General features: G+C 40.0%; 1 protein-coding gene and 1 long non-coding RNA gene across 2 annotated transcripts in view; one reads left to right on the top strand and one right to left on the bottom strand.

Annotated features, from left to right (window-relative positions):
• grin2aa (glutamate receptor, ionotropic, N-methyl D-aspartate 2A, a) overlaps nucleotides 1-24068 on the bottom strand; it is a 170167-nt gene that overhangs the window by 29631 nt on the left and 116468 nt on the right. The window contains exons 5-6 of the mRNA XM_082529530.1: nucleotides 12008-12122; nucleotides 3727-3929 (exon numbers count right to left, since the gene is read on the bottom strand). Of these exons, the coding sequence (XP_082385656.1) occupies nucleotides 3727-3929; nucleotides 12008-12122 (318 nt within the window). The remainder of the gene's footprint in view (nucleotides 1-3726; nucleotides 3930-12007; nucleotides 12123-24068) is intronic.
• Nucleotides 1-24068, top strand: part of LOC309704415 — a 356545-nt gene that overhangs the window by 231891 nt on the left and 100586 nt on the right. The gene's annotated exons all lie outside the window — the stretch shown is intronic.

Here is a 24068-nt window from a genome sequence, read left to right as displayed (position 1 = left end):
GGAACATTGTTTGCTTCATTTTTTCCATCATGTTTGTTAAATTTGTGATTGCACCAGTGAACAAATATCACCCTGGGTCTTTTTCACCTTTAAGTTCAGGTCAATCTATTCAGGAATGACTGAAGATTAGAAAAATATGCTCCCTTTTCTCCCAACGCCTCTCTGGAGAAGGAAATTTTGACGGCGCTGCATCTGCAAGCCTTGTACCATCTGTGTATATGAATTTGAGAGCAGAAGAGTTCACACACAAGAGCACATCAACTTTGAGCCACCTGGGAGTCTCATTTAACTTTTAGATGTGTGCTAATTAGAAGACGATAACCTCGTCCTTTAGCGTAACAACAACCTGGGCAAAAACTTGACGGAAAGTAAGGAGGGGACCCCCGCGCATCAGGCTGTGACTCTGCAGTACCCTTCAGAGATGAAACTTTGTCACTTTTAAGTTATTCTGCAGCACCAGGACATTTGCCAGTTTTTCGCAAACTCCCTCACTAGTCGCCATCGATCTGTCAAACAAATGTCTCCCCAAGTGGAATTCTTTCCTGTCTTTGAACTGGAAAGGCATTTACTTTCACAGTCTAACAGTTTCACACAAGAAAGGGGAAAAAAGAGCCAAGTGCCGATATGTCAGCAGTTATGAATGTCATTCTATGAAACCTGCAACTTTTGAACACCACACTGAAACACTAAACAACCTTTAAGCCATCACAGAAGAAATAAAATAATGGGCTTGACTCCTTTTTAGTGTAAAATAATGTCTTTTCCTAATTGCATTTGCAGCTCTGTCGAATGCAATGTAACTTTTTATTTTGCTTTCCTGATCCACACATTTCAACAGTAGCTCAACAGTTTGGACACCAGTGGCAATGGAATAAAATCACAGAGTGGATGGACGGAGAAAAAGAGATACTGGCTTGAGGTTCTGTGGGTAATGTGGTATGAGCTTAGAAGCGCTAATTAACTTAGTCTTCTCCACAGAAGAGGTCACACTAGGCAGCGGCTGCACTGTACTCTTTGATATGTAAATTTCTTGTCTTTATTCCAAGCATGGCCGCTTTAAGCACAATATGCAATATATTCTTGTGATGTTGAAGTAAGAATGAAATTGTGGTAAATGTAATGCAACTACAAGGAACAGGTTGATGTTAGCCGAAACAAGGACAAATAACCCAAGTTTCTGGCAGATTCAGCTGGTGGGGAATGGTGGGAGCTGACAGAGTAAGCATATAGGCCAGAACTTAGCTGCATTCACGAACACGGCGTTCCCATTTAGGCAGGCCACTGTACAGATCAGGCAGTAAGAGCATGTGATGTTATGGAGGCTGTTTGTGAACTTGGCAGGCCAACTTGATATAGAAACACTACAGGGCCCGAGGGGTCTCCAGGGAGGAAAGTGTGGGTCTGTGTATGACTATGAGAGCGTTAGTGTAAGTATGGCTTCCTCTTAAGCCAGGCCTGGATGAGTGAATTTCTGGTTCTGCATGCATGGGTACTCCTTCAACCCCAATCCAACCCCTGTTCACCACTCCTGGTCTGCCTCTCTCCTTCCCTCCATCTATCCCACTTTCTCCAAATGGGCGCTTCGGATGCTTGAGTGGGAATTGCGCTGTGGGAGGCTGAAAAGCAGCATTGGCCTGTGAGTGAGTGGACATGTGGCCACAGAGAGCGTACGAGCTCGTAAATGTGTGTTTGTGTTCCTCCTTGGAGATGCTTTGCTCTCCGCCCCACTTCACAGTGTTTTCTGGATGTAAATCACTGTCAGCCACTTCCCTAAAACTATCGCCGCTTAATCAACTCTGTTTGTGTGACGCAAAAAGAGCTGCAGACAGACGCGTTACGCATTGAACGAGTGACACAAAGTGTGTAGACCTTTTTTTTCACACATACATTAAAGCCCTGAACTGTTCTAGACTCTGTGTGACATGTGACATCGCAGATCTGTTTCCTTTGCCCAAATTGATCCAGTATTTAGCAACAAGAACATTGCTGATTGCTACATGTGAGAAAGGGCAACTCTGAAAAATGCCCAGACTTGATCTCCTAACATTTTCTGGTATTTCCATGTGGAAAAAATGAATATCTATAATAAATATCCATGAAAATGTACGTGATCCAGACGTCATTTATTATTACGCTGATTCAGCACCACTCAAGTCACTCTGTGACATACACCCACAGTGTGTGTTTGCGCTCCAGGAATATAATATAACAAGGGGCTAGAGGTATTTTGGCGTTAGTGAAAAAAAAGAAGAAGGAAGAAATGGTATGGAAGGAAGTAAAATGCTGAGTTCAGCAGCCACCTCCATTTTCAGGAGGAAAGAAGCTGCTGCAAAGCCGGCACACTGCATCGCTTTCCGTGTTCGTGAGAGAAAGGGGAGAGCGAGACAGCATGCACTGACAGAGGAGCGCAGAGACGGCGCTGTGGAAAATGAAATACGGATGATGTAAATTTATTACCTTCTGATTATCCAATACACTCTTATGAAACTTTCTTTTATGCGGTCCTTAGTTTTTCTTCTCATACAACAACATTACGTGTAAATCAGTTAGACTGCGAGTAGAGTGTATTTCAGACCATTTCACTGTGTTGTGCTTTTCCACAAGACAAGGTAAGGAGGAAGAGAGTGGGTGAGATGACTTAAGTGCAGCTTATTGTGTTGCAATAATAAGCATGTGTGCCATTACAGGACCGCGTTGTTAGATTAAGACTAGCTGTAACACACACTTACATTTTTGTGCCTTAGGTTTAGATGATTTTAATGGTTGCATTTTCTTTTAACTTTCTTATATACTTGAATATATATCATTGACATAGGCGGTAATACTGTATCTCGTTCTCATTTCCTTGTTTTGCTTATTACGGCTGCATTTACACTTGCATGATGGATGTGTCCCTAGTAGGAGCAGGTATCGAGTTTTTTGAGGTGTGATATATACTGTAGGTATAACATACCTCAAAAACTAGATGTTCAGAGTGGCCACTTGTTGATGAGACCCAAATTTTTTGTATTTTGTAAGTTAGGACCATAAATTTGAAGACAATGACTAATTTCTTTGGTGTAGTTTTGCTTCTGTGCACCAAAATAGTTGATTTTAAATCAAAAGATCAAGACGTGACTGAAGTGCAGACTTTCTGCTTTCATTCAAGGGATTTAAGGGATTTAACAAAAGCAGTACATTAACTGTTTGGGATATTTTTTATACATAATGCCCTATTTCCAGAGGCTCAAAAATAATTGGACAATTGACTGACAGGCAGTTCCATTGCCAAGTGAGGCCTGTTCCCTCATTATTCCATGACAGCTGAGGTAGATATTCCAAGTGTTTAACTTGCGTTTTGGTTAGCTGATTGTTGGAATGCTTAATAAGAGTTCTTAAAATGAAACAACACCAATACTCCTGGGCGACTATGGAGGACAACTAAGGTGAATGACTGCAGAATGTTTTTCTTTAGTTATAAAATCTGAACTTTAACAAATTAAAAAAAAAACACACAATCAAACTAAGTCACAGATCCAAAAAACTACACAAACTGTATCCTTGTACAGATATTTGTGAACATAACTGCATTTCAGATGTTTGTTCATTCTGTTAAAACAAAATTTAATCAAACATTTTTACACCAGTAATATTTGGTGATTCGCAGTGAAGCAGCTTGACTGCATTTGCTTACTTAGCTATCTAGCTAACACTGCAGCATGATAGATGGACAGATATCCCACTTACTCTTTGATATGCTTCCTACACGGCACAGAGTTCCTCATGCAGGTACCAGTGAGTCTTTCCACGTCCTCCACAATGACAAAGGGTTTCTCCTCTAAGGTGACGATGGACAGGTGGTTGTCATCAAGCTCAGCGTCACCAAAGGAGTTGAAACGTGGCCACACGGGGTACTTCAGTGTCAGACTACGATTGTCCAGTTTCCCCATCTGGTGAGAGAAGAGGAAAGTAGGAAACAAGATATAATAACTGGTGGCTAAAAATAGAACACCTGGCACATTTCCAATGGGCTACAATGTATTGCTTTTCAATTACTGAGTAGGCTGGAAGTCAATAGACTGATTGTTGTTTGGGTCACACTCATGGCCTCACATTTACCTCCCGGGAGTCTAAACTATCACGCTGTTCTGTTGGAGATGGTTATAAGTACAAATGAAGTGAAAGCAGTGAAGAAATTGCAGTTGCGATTTAGTGACCATTATATACTTAACTTTCCTAATAACATACAGCAGAAATGAGAAAAAACAAAATAAAACAAAGGATTTTGTGGAAAAGCTGCAGCCAGCATATACTGTATGTTGCTCTTTGGCCACAGTAAATGCCTGTTTGAATGTAAGGTAAAGCACGGCATATTAAATGCATGGCCTGCAGGGTTGGATCACAAAATGCACACAGTGATATTGCAAACCCATACAGAAACAGAGATTTAGTGTGACAGTATGACAGTTGGGACTCTGTTGATAATTCAAAAAGTTTTCAGAGCTGTGATGTCACAGTTTCCCCTATGGGCTATTTTTATCTTTACCTACTGACATCTCTCTGTAGATCTATGTGTGTGTGTGTGTGTGTGTGTTCGTACATAAAGTATACATATATATATATATATATATATATGCATGTTTATGTCAGGGAAGGCAGAGTGGAATATCATAAACAGCAACAGGCATCGGGGCAGAAAATGGCAAAACACTGCTTTAACTCTTTTCCTCCATCTAAGAAATCTTTCTGACGTCTCGTGTGTTTCCATCTATCCTAGTACTGCACACATGCAGACAGAGGTATTGATATATTTTCATTCGTAGACGTTAGTGACAAGATTGCGAGCAGGGTTGCAAAAGGTTAAGCTAAACATAGTTTCTTTGTTTTAGGTGTGTGGGGGAAAAAACCCCTAATATCTTAACGCAGTTGCACCCGACACACATATCATAGCAATGCTAATATGTCAGCCACTTGACCTCGAAGTCATGAGACAGTGTTTGTTATCCGCACACAACCACACGCACACACACACATGTTGTTGGTTCGCCTGCACGCCTGGCTAAGTCATTAACAGCCGAGCAGAGAGGAGGAAGTGAAATTAGCATTTTAATTGTTTTGCTTTGAGTGGTTTTCTATCCTCTGACAGGGATTAGAGTCTCTTCTCCACTCTTAGTCGGCACCGCTGTCAACAGCTCACTCTGCTGTCGGCTACATTCCTCAAACTGTGCGTGTGTGTGTGCATGTGTGTGTGTGTTTGTGTTTGCGTAGGCATATGTGTTGAGGAAAGCAAAGCCGGACGGTACGCTGAGGTGGCACCCATGCTTCTTGCGTGTAATCGTTAGTCTCAAGGGATCGGCCACATTTTCCTGTCTGTCTTAGCCCAGCTGTTTTGCATTTCTCAATCGAGTGAGTGCATGTGTATGCGCCCATCCACATATGTGCGTTTGTGTCTGTGTGAGTGTTTATGCATTAAAGGGGTGGAGATAATAGAACATTTTAATGGGAAAGTAAAAATGTAATTCCTGTATCATAATTATGATCAGACAATAAAGACTGGTTGTCGACCTCAGTCATTCGGTTGGATGTTAGAGTAGAGCCACTGCTCCTCATCATCAAATGAGTCAGTTGAGGTAGTTCAAGCATTTGACCAGGATGCCTCCTGGGCACCTCCTAGGTGGGGTGTTCTGTGCATGTCCCACCAAGAAGTGGCCTTGGGGCCGACCCAGGACACCCTGGATGGATTAAATCTCTTGGTGGGTTTGGGAGCACCTTCATGTCCTGCCAGAAGAGTTGAAGTAGGTGGTCCTGATTTGAAAGGGGAAGTTTAGGCATTTCTGCTTCGACTACTGCCTACTGCTAACGTCTTGAGGCAACTGTTGTTGTGATTTGGCACTACAAAAATAAAATTGAAATGCATTGAATTACTAGAACATGGGCCCAGATGGATAGATGGTTGGATGGATGGATGGAGATCCCTCCTACCGAGTTCATTTTCTTATCCTCTCTCCTGTTTGTACAACTAAATCCTGTTTGACCCGTACGGCCATTAATATCATCTTTGAAGAGTAGTCCTGATTTGGTTGGATGAGTCAATAAACTAAGAAGCGTGATAAATGCACTGCTCAGAAAATAAGAGGGAAAGGAGGAGGAGGAGGGAAAGAAGAAGCTGACTTCAGCAACTCCTCTGATTTCCTGTCCTGCTGTTCTCCTCTTCCCTCTTCCTCCCAATCGCTCTTTCTTTCCAATTAAAGAAAGAGGGGCTATAAATTAATTCCCATAGAGGTAGGAAGATACTCTCTATCGACTGGTCAGAGAACAAAATGCTGAATCTACCCACATCTAATACCAAATATTGTGCACATGCTGTTCATGGAAAGCAGTGCACATGTTTGTGTATGTGTGTGGTTACAATCTTAAAGCCTGTGGGATTACAGCATTATAACAATCCACGCCGGCAATCCTATCGCATCATCACTCTGAAATAGATTTAGAGCCACTTGGTGGCGGGATGACACTCTGTCCCTGAAGTGCGGTGTATACTTCTTTGTATACTTTTTCTTAAAGCACTTGTTTCATCTACCACTCCTTCTTTTGTCATTTCACACTTGTTCCGCTTTGTTGTTCTTTCTATTCCATCATCATCTTTCTTTATCTTTGTTTCTTTAAAGGTCTTGCTCTTTGTACCAACATGTCTTTTTCTTCATTTCATTCATTTCATATTTGTCTCTTTGTATTACACTTTTTCTGCCCACGCAAACCTACACACACACACACACACACACACACACACACACACACACACACACACACACACACACACACACACATATTCAAGGGCTATAATAAACCAGTACCTGGATGAATAACAGATAGAGTATGATAAAAGAATAAAGTAAAACCGGGGTCATGGCTTTTACACCAAGCACATTCTCTGTGCCAGTCTCACGGGGAGAGTTATCGTTGTGGCAAGTTGCATTATGGGAGAATGAGTTCCTAATAGCATGGAGAAACCCATTCAGTCATAAAATAGTATCTGTCACTCCTGTCAGACAAAATTATGTCAGGAAAATGGATTCTGCTCTCCCTCTCCTACACCCTACGCTTGCTCCGAATGTGTGCATGCGTGCGGGTGCACGTGCACGCCGCCGTTTGTGCGCGAAAAATGAGGGCATAGAGAAAGAGGATGAAAGAGTGGAAAATCGAAAAGAAACGGAATCCATTAATTTAGACATATTTCTTTAAAGTGAAGCTCTTTCACAAAGGCTCAGAGAATAGCGACGCCTGAATCGAAGACGCATGTGCGTGTTTGTGTGTCGACTTGCATGCACGTGGGCTTTTCTGTGCGTCTGCTCTCCATATTGTGATTCTCCAAGCACAAATCCCATGCTGTCTGTAATAATTATTTTGTGAACTGGCTGCTAACGCCACAGCAGTTCCTGAAGCAATTTACGCACTCCATCGACTCAGCAGGAATAAAATATAACATCCTGGTTCTGATCGGTAAATACACTTTTCTCGTGCTGTTGATGAAGTCATGCTTTAATGCAGCAAACAATTACAATGCTGTAGACTTTCATAAATAAGAAAAGGGCAATATACAAACAGAAAATGTAATATATTTTGATCAAATAAGAGGTTCATGGATCTAGATTTGGATATGTAGTAAGTAAGGATTATGTTTCCTTGTACATTTGTTGCATCTGTTGAATAAACAGTAGTTTGAAGCAGTTAATATTTTTAGACTTTGATTGTCTCAAAATTAAACAATTAGGAAAAAATGTAACTAGTAAATGGTAACTTTAATTATTTAAATGTTCTATTTACTGTGATTTTAGCTAATTTGTGATGAATGCCTAGTTTTATTTGATCAAATCGCATCAGGCAGAACATGAAAAAGTGAAAGTCATTCACAAAGAACCTGCTTAGCAAGAGTAATAAGGTTATAAATTCAGATTCATATTTGTAGAATGAAATGTAAAATATCTCTTTATAGATGTTGTGTTTTAGACATTTTTTCAAATTCATATTAAGTGAAATAAATATTTTAACACCCTGTGATGAATCGCGTTACTTATATGTGTTAAACTAGTTATGAAGCAATTATAAAGTTATACACTAGTATTCAAGGGGCCAGACATTCTGGACATTTTTAAAGTGCTCTACACCAACAGTTCTCCAGACTTTTTCCACTCATTTTCAGTCCAGACTTTTTACTTGACCATTTTCAGAACAATGTGCTTTTGTTTTTGCCCTATGAATTATTCAAGTAAAGGCACCTAACTCCAGGGATGAACCAATTTTGTGTCTACATTAAGAATTTTACATTTTAGCTTTAAGCACTTTGTTACTTGTAGCCTGTCACGAAAGCAAATAATTTGTCATTTATTTAGTTGAGTCCATGAATGTCAAAGATAACACAGGTTGACGGGCATTAAGTAGTATTTTTACACCAACAAGGTGATTCTTAAAGAACAATTAGTGTAACTTGTTCTTAAAAAATAAAAATTAAAAAATTCAATAAATAAATAAAATTGGAGGAAACTGGAGAAGTGGAGAACAACAGTGACAGGCACAAAACACTGAGTATCTACAGCCATCTATAAAGCATAGTGGAGGTCGTGTCATCATTTGGGGCTTCATTTCAGCCAGTGGTGTTTGGGATATGCAGAAGAATATGCAGAAAATACCTCCTCAGAGACCGGACATCAACATTATTGAAGCAGTGTGGGATCATCTAAAGAAGAGCTTTGAGTGTCCTTTAATAAGCCTGGAGGACCATTCCTGAAGGCTACTTAAAGAAATTACAAGACAGTTGCCTAAGAGTTCAAACTATGAGGAAGAATAAATGTGCTTATACCAAATAATGACATATAAGCTCTTTAAACACAGCTCTCATTCATCCCTTGAATTAGGTGGCTTTTCATGCTTGAATTATTCATAAATCAACAAAAACACTAACACACAACTCCTCTCAAATTGATCAGGTACTGGACTGAAAATGAGAGAAGAAACAGCAAATGTCCAAATAATGTCCATGTACCCATTCAAATCTTTTTTTAGCCTCAGAGTGATTCTTTTCTGTCCCATTCAAATATTTGTCGCCTGGCAAACTGTTCGCTGATGGGCTGTAGTTACATCGTAGGGTTTTAAAAACCTTAAAGAGCTTTGAATAGTCGTAATAAAAACCCAGAGAGGCAATAAGTGATCACTGACTATTTTTAGGGGCTCGTTTAGATTAAATAGAAAAAGATACAAAGCATTAAAACGTGCTAAAATGACAACAGCATTAATTAACGCAGCATAGTTTGGACCTTGAAGCAGGGTTAATACATCATCACTTAACAACTGAATTGTTCGAGATCACATGATCCGAGTCTGGCTCCTTGGAAGCAAAATGAGGGGTGACACAAGACAGTACTGCACAAACTGTACTACTGTATATGAATATGGCAAGTCCTTTCTGGTTGGTCCCAAGTTTGCTGATATAATTTCAAACTAAAAGAACCAGTTTAAGATTACTTAATATGCAGAAAACACTAGCTTTTATGGTTTACTTGTAATTAATTTAGCCTAATATTGCTAGTGGGTAAACTGCACTGAGTACACTTTTTTAATTATTTTTTTTCCCCTTAGGACAAACTGATTAGTTGAAAAATTGGAACCATTTTAGTCAACCAAGACTTTGTTTTTTCTTTGTCTAAAGCTCTGACGCAAATCCCCCCCAAAAACTCCATATAAGCTCCATCCTCATTATCTAGGCAAATATACCCCCATGACTTCCTGCAAAATGTGCTTCATTTGAATTAGTTACATAACCCTTAGTAAATAAATAAACCCAAACACCACACGCACATCTAACCACACAAGTGCAATGACTTTAAAGGTAGCTCTTCTCAAAACTTAAAGAAAAAAAAGGAAAAGACACATCATCTAACCAATGTGGCTGTGCGCTGCAGCGAGGAGCAGGTGTGCTCAAAAAAAGGGAACTCATACACATGCTGGTGGCTCATTTATACCTTTCCTTTCCTCCTTTTGCTCCTTTCCTTTTCTCTTTCTCTCTCTTTGGGTCTCCATTTCTTGCAATCATTTGCTCTCAATATTCCCTCCCATCTGTCTCTGTCTCTTGTTCGTCTTGATACCGTTCCATACAGCACTCCTCTCCCTGTCTCTCCTGTGCCTCAGGGGGACACATTTTATATTTTTAGTGCATATCCATATTTTAGTGCAGTTACTGAATTTTTACCTCTTGATCATCGCAGGTCTCTCTCTGTGTGCCGCTGCTTTCTGGCGCATGGGTGGGACAGCAGCACCAGAGAGAGAAAGTGTGTGTGTGTGTGTGTGTGTGAGAAAGAGAGGGAGACAGAAAGAGAAAGAAAGAGAGAAGCTCCCAATTATGTTTCCACTTTGGGTCTCGGTGTGTCTCTTGCTTTCTGTTGCTTTCTCTGAACCACAGTACCATGTGGTCCTGATCAATTTCCCAGGCTCTGTATTAAAAACACCACACTCTGCCTCTCCTCTGCACATCAACAAAAGGTATTTTGCATGCATGCCTCTGTGTTTGTGTGTGTGTAGATATGAAATATGAAACAGCTAGTCTCAAAGATCGGGTGGAGACTCTGCAGATTGCGGCAAACTGAACTGCAAACTGTAAGTCACAGACACACACATATACGCATGGGTCTGACTTGAATAACAATTGCATTCGTTGCTGCACAAGTCTCCCGAAAAGTGTTTCTGTCAGTAGCCAGTGTTGACGAGTCAAATTACACACGTGCATGCACGTGAACCCGCGCCACCCTCCGGTATCAGAGGTCTCAGCTGTGTTTTGAGGCCCTATCAGAGGGGAGAAAAACAACACCAGAGTCTACAAATGATCTGAACTGGTGATGAAAGGAAAGGAGGGGAGGTAAGAGAAGATGGAAGAGGACAGATGAGGTAAAGAAGAAGGGAAAGAAGATCAAAGGTGGCAAACAGCCGTAAAGAGGAGAATGAAGAGTGTGAGGAGACACATGCACAGGGAGTGACAAAATCAAATCAATGCAAAGAAAAGAAAATGACCATAAAACTCAAAATTATCCATCTTCCCTTTACAATTCCCTCCAATTCCTCTCTTGTTTCCCCGTCCTTCTCCCAAACTTGTCCTCTCAGTCTCACCCATTCTAACGTATGAGCTATGGGGGCATTAAATATGAGGTATTTAAGTAAGTACCAGGGAGTCAGATGTAGGTATAAAGATACATGACTGCCATTTAAAGTCCATTAAAATGGCACGAATGCTCACCCTTTCATAGTGGCCATTCTTTATAGAAGCCACCTAACATTAACCAGTTACAGCAATCCATAACCTCCTCAGTAAATGAGCTCATTGATCAACTGAGTGCTGTATGATGACACATAGGTGGCATTTTCAATACTGTGCTCGTGCCTGGTTTTGTTTTTGTGTTGCATGTCTCAGCGGTGACCTCTAAGTCAAAGATGGTGGTTGAATGTCATTTTCTTTCATTTTGATTTAAGTCCTACTGAGTGACTTTAGTCAAGCAATTAACATGTTTGCCAAAGATCCCGAGTTTGAGACCCGAAACAGGTACAAATTCTTAGAAGGACTCTGATCCAATATTTAGATCCATCCACTGTTGTGACCCTCCCACAAACAGGGGAGCAACAAAAACAAGCTTTTTCTTCTTTTAATAATGACCTTTTAAGCTTTTAGTCAAGGAGAAAATAAGGACAATTGGAAATGCATATTTATTGAACATGTGGAACAAATCATTATAAATCAAGCCTACCTGTTTTCAGCAACCATGACAATCTGATGGCGCACCGTTTTACCTAATGCAAGTTTATCATATTGAAATGCTCAGCAAAGCTGAAAACTATGGTGGTCATTAAATAAGGAATCGGGCTGGCTGCCTGGCATCTGGAGCACCGCTAAAATGTCCCTAGAGACATTTTTTTCCCTCCAAACTCATATTCTTTTTCAAAGAAGTGAAAGCTTTTCAGTGCAGGATTCTTAAGATATAGATCCTACCTTCTCCCACTCTCTCTCCTTGTTAAGAACAATGACCACCAGCTTTGGGTTTTCCTGGTAGCCGTCTTCTGTGAAGGACAAGTCTCTGCCATCCCACGTCACATTCATCATGTATCTGAGAATGAAAGGAGCAGAGGATGAGATATAGTGGGGCAAAGGGTGGTCAAAGAGATGGGTGTGGGGGGGGGGGGGGGGGGGTGGGGGGGTTATGGGAAAAGCCAGTGAATAACAAAAGAAATGAAATGAGTGATTTTGTGAGAAAAAGAGAAAAGGAAATTGAATTACATTAGCATGTGAAATATTCCATTTGCAATCTACTATTATTATTACCTTTCTGCAATATTCAGGCTCTTGTAGTGAAAGTTATAAAGTCACATTTGATCATTATGGACTGGATTATGATTGTATTTTAGAACTAAAGAAACTGAACAGTCGAAGCATAAATGAGAACCATATGTCATACACACACACACACACACACACACACACACACACACACACACACACATACATATATATATATATATATATATATATATATATATATATATATGTATGGCGGGACGGTATGTGTGCGTGTTCCTCAAACTTGGTGTCCTGGGAATTTGAGGGTTGTGTGCTTTTCCCAGGACTGCACTCTTTTAAATAGAGATCCCTGATGTTGTGCCTGGAATCTGCTGAAGCCACTCTCTGGTTTACAGCTCCTAAAGCTCCACTTTTGACCTCCACTTTTGCTCCAGTTGTTCCCTCAGCCCCTGGCCCTTCTCTATTTCCTTGTGCTCCTTCTCTGTGATGTTGCTGTCTGCCGGGGCTGCTACATCTTCTGCTCCTTTTCAACCACCACTATGTCTGGTTGGTTGGCCAGCAGCTGCTTGTCTTTCTGGAACTCAAAATCCCACGGGACCTTAGCCTTGTTGTTCTCAACTATCTTCAGTGGTGTCTCCCATCGGGAATTGGGCAGTTCTAATCCATATGTGGCCCAGATGTTCCTGTATGCTATCCCAGCCACTTGGTAGTGTCTCTCGGTTTATGTTGTTCCATCTTCCATCTTGGTACTATATACTGGACTGTCTCCAAGGCATCTTTGCAAAGCCTCCAATAAAGTCTCTTTCTCCACATTGGGATGTTATTCCAGTTCATTTAACAGCCTGATGTCCTCACTGTAGAGCCTGGTGAGGTGCATCAATGAAGTCTCGCTCTCTCCCAGCATATACCTTAATATCATCCATGTAAGAGAGGGGGCTGTGTCTGGGAGATTGCTGTGGTCTGCTCTTAGGTGCACCATCCACTTGGTGTTGGTGCTCTGTGCCATCTCATTCTCTAAGATTGTCTTCCAGGATTGCTCAGTGTCTGCCATCATAGTATGGTTCCTTTGCAGCTAAGAGTACACCCTAGAGAGCTCTTGTCTGTCTCTCACAAAACCTTCTGGACTTTTGTTAGTGCCCAAACATCATTCCAGATCTCCCTAATTTCCGTTACAGCCTTCTTTTCCACACGGGGGGGGGGGGGGGGGGGGGGGGGGGGCTTTCTCTATATGTATTTGTCATTTTTGGACCCAAGTATTTCTGTGGCAGTGGCATATACGAGATTATTGCTTTTATTGATACTGGTAGTGGGGATGTTGAGTACGGGTGTGTTCACATTTGCAAGCATTTCCTGTGGTGAGAAAAGAGAAGTCGTGCACTCGGTTGTGTGGCTGCCTTGAGTTTGGCCACAATCATCTTCCTCAGCTAAGTAGATGCATCTATTAGTGCAGATGGCTGGGCATTATTTAGTTCAGCTACAAACAGTTTAGTTACTCTCTTCTACCAGGATTGGCTCAGTTAATACATATATATATATATATATATATATATATATATACATATATATATATATATATATATATATATATATATATATATATATATATATAGTCGGTCCATTCTAACACACCACACACGTACACATACACTGTAATGAGTGACCTATATGGCAGGTCACATTAGCTAAGATGGAGGGCAGTGGGAAGATATTCTTGGGTCCACACAGCCTCTACATTAATCATGGCTGTCCTTCCTCACTCTGTCTCCCTCACTCCTTCTGTCAGCGCTCTGGTACAACACGACAGAGATGGCTGCTCTTTTCTTTCACCTTTATTCCATTCTGGGGGGCCAGGCGGGTGAAAGAACTCCTAAATGGAGCACGGACCCACTTGATGTGTCGTTGAAAACTCACAGTGGATTGCTGCAGGTGAGCTCTTTCAAGCTGTGTAGGGCATTGTGCAGTGATGTGCTGAAGGGTAAAAACGGCCAGAAAACTATTAAAACAAGTATTTGTGTGAGTTGGACCAAAAAATAAATAAATGAAGAAATCTTTTTAACAACCTGCATGTGTAAAACTGTTTATTTTACAATCTTTTATTGGAAAGTGATTGTTTATTTATTTAGGTTCAACTGAATTGTTGGATTAGCTACAGATTTGCAATAGTATCGACACCAGCGGTGACATATTTGCTCCATCCGGTTAACACACAACTCCACACAACACCTTTGCAGATAGGGAGTGTAACACACAGATGCAGCTTCTGGATCAGAAAAATGAAGCCAATCCAGAAGTGCCTAAAAACCTGCATTAAAACCTCTGAAGGCCCCAAGATGATATGAGGTGTCATTGCAAAAAGACTTCCTATGGGCTCGGTCACTAATTTTGGGTTGTAGTACCAACATTTGTAACAAATATTAAATTGTCTGAGGGGCACGTTAACATTAGCCACTGAAATATAGGCAGCATGGCGGCGCAATGGTTAGCATTGTTGTGTTGACTGTTGTCAATCTCAGATCTGTTCGGATAAATGGAAGATAGGTTAATGGATGGGTGTTAACAATTATCTGACAGCTAAATTACCTGTCTATTATGTTACCAATAATGTAGGAGGTATGTTAATAATAAAATAATTTAAGTTAATGTTGTTGCTAGGCAACAAATATGATCAGTCCTATTCATCTGTAACATTAGTAGACGGCTAGAGTAGAATAGAATAGAATAGAATAGAATAGAATTCAACTTTATTGTCATTGCACATGTCACAGGTACAGGGCAACGAAATGCACAGTTTATCAAATTTTAATCTCATCCATCCAGTTCACTAAGACACACCTGAAACCACCAAAACAATCACCAAAGACTGTTTCCAGTACACAGTGCCTGTATGTTTGCCCAGGAAGTCCCAGGATGAAGTGGGAATCTATCTTACCAACTCCTGTCAAAATATAGGGTAAAGTATTGTCCTTTTTTTTGTCTTTATAAAAAATAAAAAAGAATAATACATTTCAATTTTTTTCCATTAGCTCAAAAATGGCACTTATTTTCTGAGTTTAAAATTCTAGTATTAAACAATGTCTTTTTTTATTTACATAAAATCTTGTGTCATTAATGTTGTGCAATACCTATTTTATGTAAAACAAAAAACAAAAAACAAACAAAAAAACAAAAGAAAAAAGAAAAGCATTTATTACTTTATGGACTAGTAGACATCAGCTATCAGGGGAGTAACATATGTGGGGAAGAAGCAAGAAGACGGTTTAGCAAGCCAGTAATTGAACCAGGGACTTGCTGCTCAAGACATCTAAGCTCATGTAGTATCAGGAGGCCTCCACCATGCAGCTTTCATGCTGCAGATAACAGCAACCACCACATAATCTGCCAGATATGACTGTGACTGCCAATTTACAGCTTAGCTTTTAGTTAATTAAATAGATTTTTATTATTTATGTACTCACTACTATACTAATCTATTTCAGAGGCTAGCAACTAAGAAAAAAAATCAATACGTCACAAGGATGACAAAAGTAATTGTTAAGAGGTAGTTTAATATCTGTGCTTTGGTGGTGACATTTCCTGATACCAACATGCCCCCTTAAATTGCTGCTGATGACACACACACACACATGCATGCACGCACGCACACAAACACAACTCAATGCCCAGATGAAATCAGCCAGAGATAAGGGGATTGAGTGGGCTTTGTGATTAAAATTATCTGATTGGCCTGCAAGCAACCAGGTGAGTAGTATTAAGCCATTTGATTGGACACACAGCGCTGCGCTCGACCCAATTATGCGCGACTACCAGGAGAGAATGAGGTGCTGGGAGCAATACCAGAGCCCAGGCTGCTTTTTTTAGATACCAGTCCATTCTACACTTTGAAACCATCTGTGTGAAAAAAGGAAGCACTCTCACGTGTTTAAAGAATGGCTCCTCTACCCCGGCTAAACTTTCTCTTAAAGGTGAAGCTAAAATGAAGCTCGTTTTTGTGATTCTCACAAAAGCTTTTTACTGGGAATCTTGTAGGCTGTTTTCAACGTGATGTGTCAGCACTTCATCATAACTCTGAACCTCTAATGATAGCAATTTAAAAAAGCAAGACACAACAGCTGTGTGTGTGGCTCTGCTGTAAGAGTCATATGTAAAATTAGCCAAGCTGTTATGTTATATATAGACAAATGTGAACATGCTAAACAGGATGAAAAGAAGGAAGGACGGGATTGTGTGTGTATGTTTGCAAGTATATTTGGGCTGACGGCCATCGAACAGGTGGACCTGATAGTGCGTTGCTAGGATACGGACACAGACTTGTGTATGCTGCAAAATGACCCTCAACAACCCCCCCTCCCCCAGAGTAAACATCCCTGCAGACACTCAGGAACACAGGCAATTACCTGGCCAAAGGGGGCAGAATAGGGCGAGGAAGTGGAGAAACAGCAGGGATGATGCAATCCCCCCCAACTCCCACTCCTCAAAACAAAGAAGACTTTAAATATGAGACTGAGGGAAATCATTATCAGAGAACTAAGAGAGAGGAAGAGGAGTAACCCTTGATAGACTCTCATGAAAAATGTATAGAGTTACTTTTAAGCTTTTTTTGGAATGGAGGGGTGTTGTCATGAGTGGAGGTGAGGGTGTTTTTTTCTGCTGTTACTGCAGCAGAGTTAACAAGACTACAAGTACTCTGCAAGAGAAAAATAAGAGCACACACTGCATTAAAGCTGCAAGTGTTTAATATTCTCAACACTCCTACTGCTGTTTTTCTTAACCGTTTGGTTAATCAGGGAGAAAAAGAACATTAATTGTGTCACCATTAACAACAACAACGACGACGTTCTAAGTAAAATGGTAACATTGTTCCAAGCCCACCGTCCAGGTCGTCTGGATTTTCCGATGACAGCACTGTGCCCTGAACTGCCAAAGTTCTCTTGACAAGGACTAAAACACTCAAAAACAAATGTCTTTTGAGTGGTTCTGGATTGTCTCCCGTGTGATAAGACATTAGCTTTTATCTATTTTAGCTTTAATACTGGAACGAGTAGGCTATACAAAGATGGTATGATGAACTATAAAACACTGAACGTGTTCAAGATAGAGACAGGGACCAGTCAGAGCAAGGATGTATACTGTCAGGGTACTTGTGACCTGTGAAGTGCACACACAAGAGATATGCCCTGTGAGAGACAGCGGAGGAAATCTGAAAAAAAGATAAGGGCTGATGATTGAGGGCTTTTAAAAGGACCCAAGGGTGGGTAGTCATTTGAAAACACACACTCAGCCTCAGGTGGCAGGTGTTAAGTCTGACATGAAGAATAGCTACAGGAGGGGAAGTACATGCTATTTAGCATCCACTCCCTTGTGCCAAGATGGGTTTGTATGTGTGTGAATTTCGGCTGCATGAGTTTAGGTGGCATAAAATAATATTATAATGTAAACAATAATACCTGCATCATGAAATGGTTTCTTTTGCTCCGCAAAACAAAATATACGTGTTCATATACTAGCAACATCCGCTGTAGCTGCTGCTTCAAAGTTTCGTGTGCTGTGCATTTAGAGATGCTCTTCTGCATCCTTGGTTGTGACACGTGATTATTTAAGTTACTTTTTTGTTATGTGAGTTGCTCTTTGTCAGCTCAAGGCTCCTCACCTCTGACCTCTGAATACAGTAAGGCAAGGCAAGGCAAGGCAAGTTTATTTGTATAGCACAATTCAACAACAAGGTGATTCAAAGTGCTTTACAGAGACATTAGAAACAAGAACAAATAAAAAGCATGATTTAAAATTGATTAAAACAAGCAAATAAACTAACTAACTAATTAACAAACAAACAAACAAACAAAAAACAGTATATAAAATCAAAACAGATAAAATCAGAACAGTAGATAAAATCAGTAGTTAAATGTAAGTTTTGAAATTTAAGCTTAAAGTGTGGATTTGGTGCTTTATTCAAATGCAGCTGAGAACAGGTGAGTCTTCAACCTGGATTTAAATAAACTGAGTGTTTCAGCTGATCTGAGGCTTTCTGGGAGTTTGTTCCAGATATAAGGAGCATAAAAGCTGAATGCAGCTTTTCCGTGTCTGGTTCTGACTCTGGGAACTGATAAAAGACCGGATCCAGATGACCTGAGGGATCTGGAAGGTTCATACTGGGTCAGGAGGTCACTGATGTATTTTGGTCCTAAACCATTCAGAGCTTTATAGGCCAGCATCAGAACTTTAAAGTCTATCCTCTGACGGACAGGCAGCCAGTGTAAAGACCTCAGAGCTGGACTGATGTGGTCCACTTTTTTGGTCTTAGTGAGGACTCGAGCAGCAGAGTTCTGAATGAGCTGTAGTTGTCTGACTGATTTTTTAGGTAGACCTGTAAAGATGCTGTTACAGTAATCAAGCCTACTAAAGATGAATGCATGGACTAGTTTTTCCAGGTCCTGTTGAGACATCAGATCTTTTATCCTTGATATATTCTTGAGGTGATAGTAAGCTGACTTTGTTATTGTCTTAATGTGTTTTTCTAAGTTTAGGTCTGCATCCATCACTACACCCAAATTTCTCGCCTGGTTTGTGGTTTTTAGATGTATAGATTGAAGTTCTCTGGTGACCTGTAATCGTTTTTCTTTGGCGCCAAAGACTATTACCTCAGTTTTGTTTTTGTTTAGCTGGAGAAAATTGTGGCACAACCAGTCATTGATTTCCTCAATGCATTTACCAAGAGCCTGTACAGGGCCTCGGTCTCCTGGTGACATTGTGATATATATTTGTGTGTCATCTGCATAGCTGTGATAGTTTATTTTGTTGTTGTTTATAATCTGTGCCAGTGGGAGCATGTAGATGTTAAACAGAAGGGGTCCCAAGATGGAACCTTGGGGAACTCCACATGTGATACTTGTCTGCTCAGATGTGAAGTTACCTATTGATACAAAGTATTTCCTGTTTTCTACGTATGTTTTGAACCAGTTTAGTACAGTTCCTGAAAGTCCTGTCCAGTTCTCCAGTCGTTTGAGTAATATGTTGTGGTCAACTGTATCAAATGCTGCACTGAGATCCAGTAAAACTAGGACTGACATTTTTCCACTGTCTGTATTCAGACATATGTCATTAAACACTATAGTCAGAGCAGTTTCAGTGCTGTGGTTCTGTCTAAAACCTGACTGGAAGGCATCGTAGCAATTATTCTGTTTTAAGAAGTAACTGAGCTGTTGAGAAACTGCTTTTTCAATGATCTTACTTAAAAACGGGAGATTTGAGATCGGCCTGTAGTTGTTCATTTGTGTCTTGTCAAGATTGTCCTTTTTCAGTATAAGTTTGATTACAGCAGTTTTTAGTGGTTCTGGAAACACACCTGATAATAAAGAAAAGTTGACGATCTGTAATAGGTCTGACTCTAAAGTCTTTGAGACCTTTTTGAAAAAACTTGTTGGCAGGACATCTAAACAGCAGGAGGAGGAGTTCAGTTGACCTAAGATGTCCTCCAGGTCTTTGCTGTTAATAGGTTGAAACTGTTTCATGGTGTTTAAACAGTTTTTCGGTGGACACAGTACATATCCTGGATCTGCTGTTGATGTACCAACTGCTTGTCTAATTTTTTGGATTTTTTCAGTGAAGAATTTGGCAAAGTCATTGCAGGCCATCGTCGAATGAAGTTCAGCTGCCACTGACACAGGAGGGTTTGTTAGCCTGTCAACTGTAGAAAATAAAGTATTTGTACTTGGTTTCTTCCCATTGCTGTCAACAACCAAGCCACATTCAGATCCTTAAATTACCTTTCTTCCCCATTCTGATGCTCGGGTTAAACTTCAGCAGGTCATCTTGACAATGTCTACATGCTTAAATGCAACAAGCTGCCACGTGATTGGCTGAGAGTTGTGTGAATGAGCAACGGAAAAACATGGGTAGTAAGTAAAACTGATTTTGTTCCTTGTGTCAAACAACTGTTCTGCTCTACAAAGAAGAAGCCAGATGTCCTGTTAAAATATGTGAAAACATCTAAAACATTTTAAAAATTCAGTGCCAAGGAAACATTTATATTTCTTAGAGCAACAAACGACAGGGCAGTCGTTTAGCTGAAGCTAAGTCGATTAGCCTTTCAGTTAAAAGTTAAACTTAAAACCTCTTTTATGTCCTCAGCTTTAAGTACTTCTTTAATGTTGAAAGTTGGGACGACTATACTGTTCGCTTTAATTCTCCAAAACAAAAACAGAAAAAGATGATAACTATCTGAGCTCCACGATCAGCCTGTTGGAAAGCTGATTTTCTCACAGCTCGTTTGAAGTGCACACCCACCGCTGCTTAATGAACACTTCATTTGAAGTATCAGGCACTTGACCTACAATCAGTCTGTTGTTTTAGATCGAAATGGAGAGACGCTTCATAGTCACCTCACACCATCAATGTTTAAGCCATAACCACTGTACTCACACACAGACACACATCTTCTACCTTTGTGTGAAGGTTTATTTGCCTATTTGAAAGCTGATAACAGTGGTGCGAGGCCTAAAACAGCCGTTTTTGTGAATGTGAAAATGCTTAATTATACCTATAAATCATCCACATGTAAATGTAGTAACAACAGCTTTTTTGAGGAACAAATTCAACTACATTCATTTTTTTTACATAGTGTGAAGTCACTAGAATAGCTGACTAAATAAAAGAGGTTTCTTTTTTTAATGTTTTGCCTGCTTATACAGTAATAGTATAAGAGCAGTTTCATTATAGAATCAAATCCACTGTACTGTTTTACTCATTGTTTAGGAATCTTACCCCTAAATACATGATTAGTTCTGAGATCACTTGGTGCATTTCACATCCCACAAGGGACCTGCAAACATTTACATTTACATTTATTAATTTGGGTTGTATGGAAGCCCCAAACGCAATTTCATTGTTCTTGACAATGACAATAAATAAATAAATACTAAATACTAAATACTAATTAATACACAAACGCCCATAGGTGTCGTTAGCAAGTGATTATGCGGTAATGTATTATGTATGAGCTGTGGATTGACGGGCATGTTGAGACTCTGGGGCATGACGGTCTCCATTCTCTAAAAAGACAAAAAAACATGTTAGATCTCTAACGCTCTAAAATGATAAATACACTAAACGGTTTTGTACAGCACGCATGAAGAAGAACTACAGGCAAAACCATTTTTTCTGTTGCCATTTGTTCCATGCACACTGACGTTATTTTAAAATAGTTCTCCTAGTGGACATTTATGGAAATTAGTGCAAATATGAAGCTAAATCCTAAAAAATCTAAATAAATAGATTTAAGTTAATCAGTGATGTTGCATTTTTTGCATGTAAAAAAAAAAAAAGAAAAACCCAAGAATATCTGAAGGACATAAATTTATTTGTTTGTTCCTGAATTTAAATGTCTGGAAAATGTTTTTTAAAAATGTTGTTTGTTTGTTTTTTGTTTTATTTTGGAATATGTATAGAGTGATTAAGAAATATTCAATATTCAAAACCTTTTAAACACTTTAAACTTTTAAACCAGTTTTTATCCAGTTCTCAGATTTATAATTATGAAAATGTACATATTTTAAGAAAAAATGCCTCATTTTATGTGTCTGTAAGTGTCGTACAGAAAAATGCCAGAAAGGACAGGTTACAAAAAATCGCATTGTGTAGCGCTGTTGAGCAAGCGTTTGTCTTTGCACCACTGAAATGACAGCTGCCCCAGGACTAAGTTTGTGTGTGTAATGTGCATCTACGAAAAAAAAAAGTGTTTTCTGAATTTTGACCCCCATATATCACGGCTAGAGCCCGAAATTACCTGTCAGAACAAACTACCGGCACCACGCCTTTTCCACACACACACACACACGCACACACACACACACACACACACACACACACACACACACTAACACACTGATAAATAAGTGCTAAAGTCTTTTAAGGCACACTGTTCTCCACAGGAAGGTGAGCAGCACACTGTAAATCTGTCATGACAGAACATTCTCTTAAGGGGGGATATTTCTCTTGTTTCTAACATGTGCGTGCACGCGCACGAGCACAGGTCCACGCGCTGCATTTTATATGGAGTACAGGTTGTCACTCGGTCTGATTGCTGCACTGGCCAGCGCTCTTAGTTGGTCATTTGTCTCCTGTTTTTATTTAATTTTATTTTTTATTACTTGGCACACCATATTCATCTTGGATATGTCACTGTGGATTTATCATCACAGCTGACACGAGCAAAGTGACTGAGGTAAAACTTCACTAAAGGCCCGAAGCTATAGTAGTATAGTATAGTAGCTATAGTAGTAGCCATTGAGTGAAGGATTTATTTATTTATTTATTTTTTTGTAAATTCAGCAATAACTATTAATAATATTCCCATCAAAACAAGTTAATTTCAATTATGAAATGGTTTCTGGCACACTTAGGGCTGGAAGGAGCATCTGCTTTAAATCTAATTGTTGTGACAAACCACAGTGGAGTCTGAGAGGTGCTCAAGCAAACAAACAATAAATCTCAAGTTGAACACTAGCCAGATGCTCATAAGATAATAATACCATTATTGACATCTTGCTTACAAAAACACACCTCCTGAAAGACTGGGATAAATACTGTGCCTAAAGGAAAATACTGCAATATGTCCCACATACTGTATATTTGCACTTACATCCCATCTGCTCACCTCTCTGTGCGTGCATCTGTGTACTTGCATGTCTGTGAGCTGACCGTGTCTTCATGTCTTCCCTGACAGCTGATGATGGTCCAACAACCCACACTTGCCATTGCCCTGACCTACCTTTAACCAATCGTGTTTTCTCTTGTTCTGGCCTCAGAGCCCTATTGGCTGAGTTCTCTCACCCACTACAGTGCCATCTGCGGACACTGATCACCTGGGTAACAACCTTAGGCAGCAGAGCACGCTGGGAACAACGTCAGCTGGCTCTTGATGTTTGGTGATTCTGTTTGATGCGTCTGTGTTTCCAGACAAAATGAGACATAGATCAGGTTGTAAGTTAAGATGCAATCCGTCCTACTTTAATGACTCCTTCTGCAAATGACCGCTGTTTTGAGCGGAAGCTCGCTAATTGGTGCCAGTCAGCACCAGTAACTACCCTGTTACCTCTGTGACTTTGGGGTTGTTATGGCTCCAGATGAAATTCGGGGTGGCATTTGGAAGGTGTGGGAAGATTCAGACAGAAACATCATCAATAATGATGAAAAGCTGGTAGAGATGTAGGTGCGCAGAGAAGAAAGCTCTGCTGTGACCTAGCCACAAAGAGCCAATTAAAATGCATCATATGGCAGAGTGAACTGACCAAAGGGAATAAAAAAAATCTCAGACTTCAAACTCAAAGCACTAAACCAGTATTATCCCAGCAGAGAAAGAAAATTGGAACTTTAATTCTAAAAGCTGATGTTACACGAAGGGAAAAAACCCATCACCGTGTTACAGCTGAGCAGCTGCTGGGCTCTTTTCCTCATTCTATTTTTGCACTAAGCCATGCAACCTTCTCTGAGATTCTGTCAAAGCCAAATATTCAAACTTTTGCTCCAATGCCATCATCAGCACATAAGGACATGATGGTTAAATCAGCTGTTTCAAAAAATTCTTATTCTTGTTGGGTTTTAAGAATTCATCCAAGATAAAGAGCAGCGGCGTGATTTCTGTGTCGACTCAAACGCTGGATCACTTACATCAGATGAAATATTATATTGATTTACTGTGTTTGGCAAAATGTTCTGCACACTGCTAAATATCAAACACATCCATATGGCTTCATGTGTAGCT

Source organism: Aulonocara stuartgranti, assembly GCF_965226115.1.
Source record: "Aulonocara stuartgranti genome assembly, chromosome: 4".
Taxonomy (NCBI): domain Eukaryota; kingdom Metazoa; phylum Chordata; class Actinopteri; order Cichliformes; family Cichlidae; genus Aulonocara; species Aulonocara stuartgranti.
Note: the sequence above shows the minus strand (reverse complement) of the source record. Positions and strands in the feature narration are given on the sequence as shown.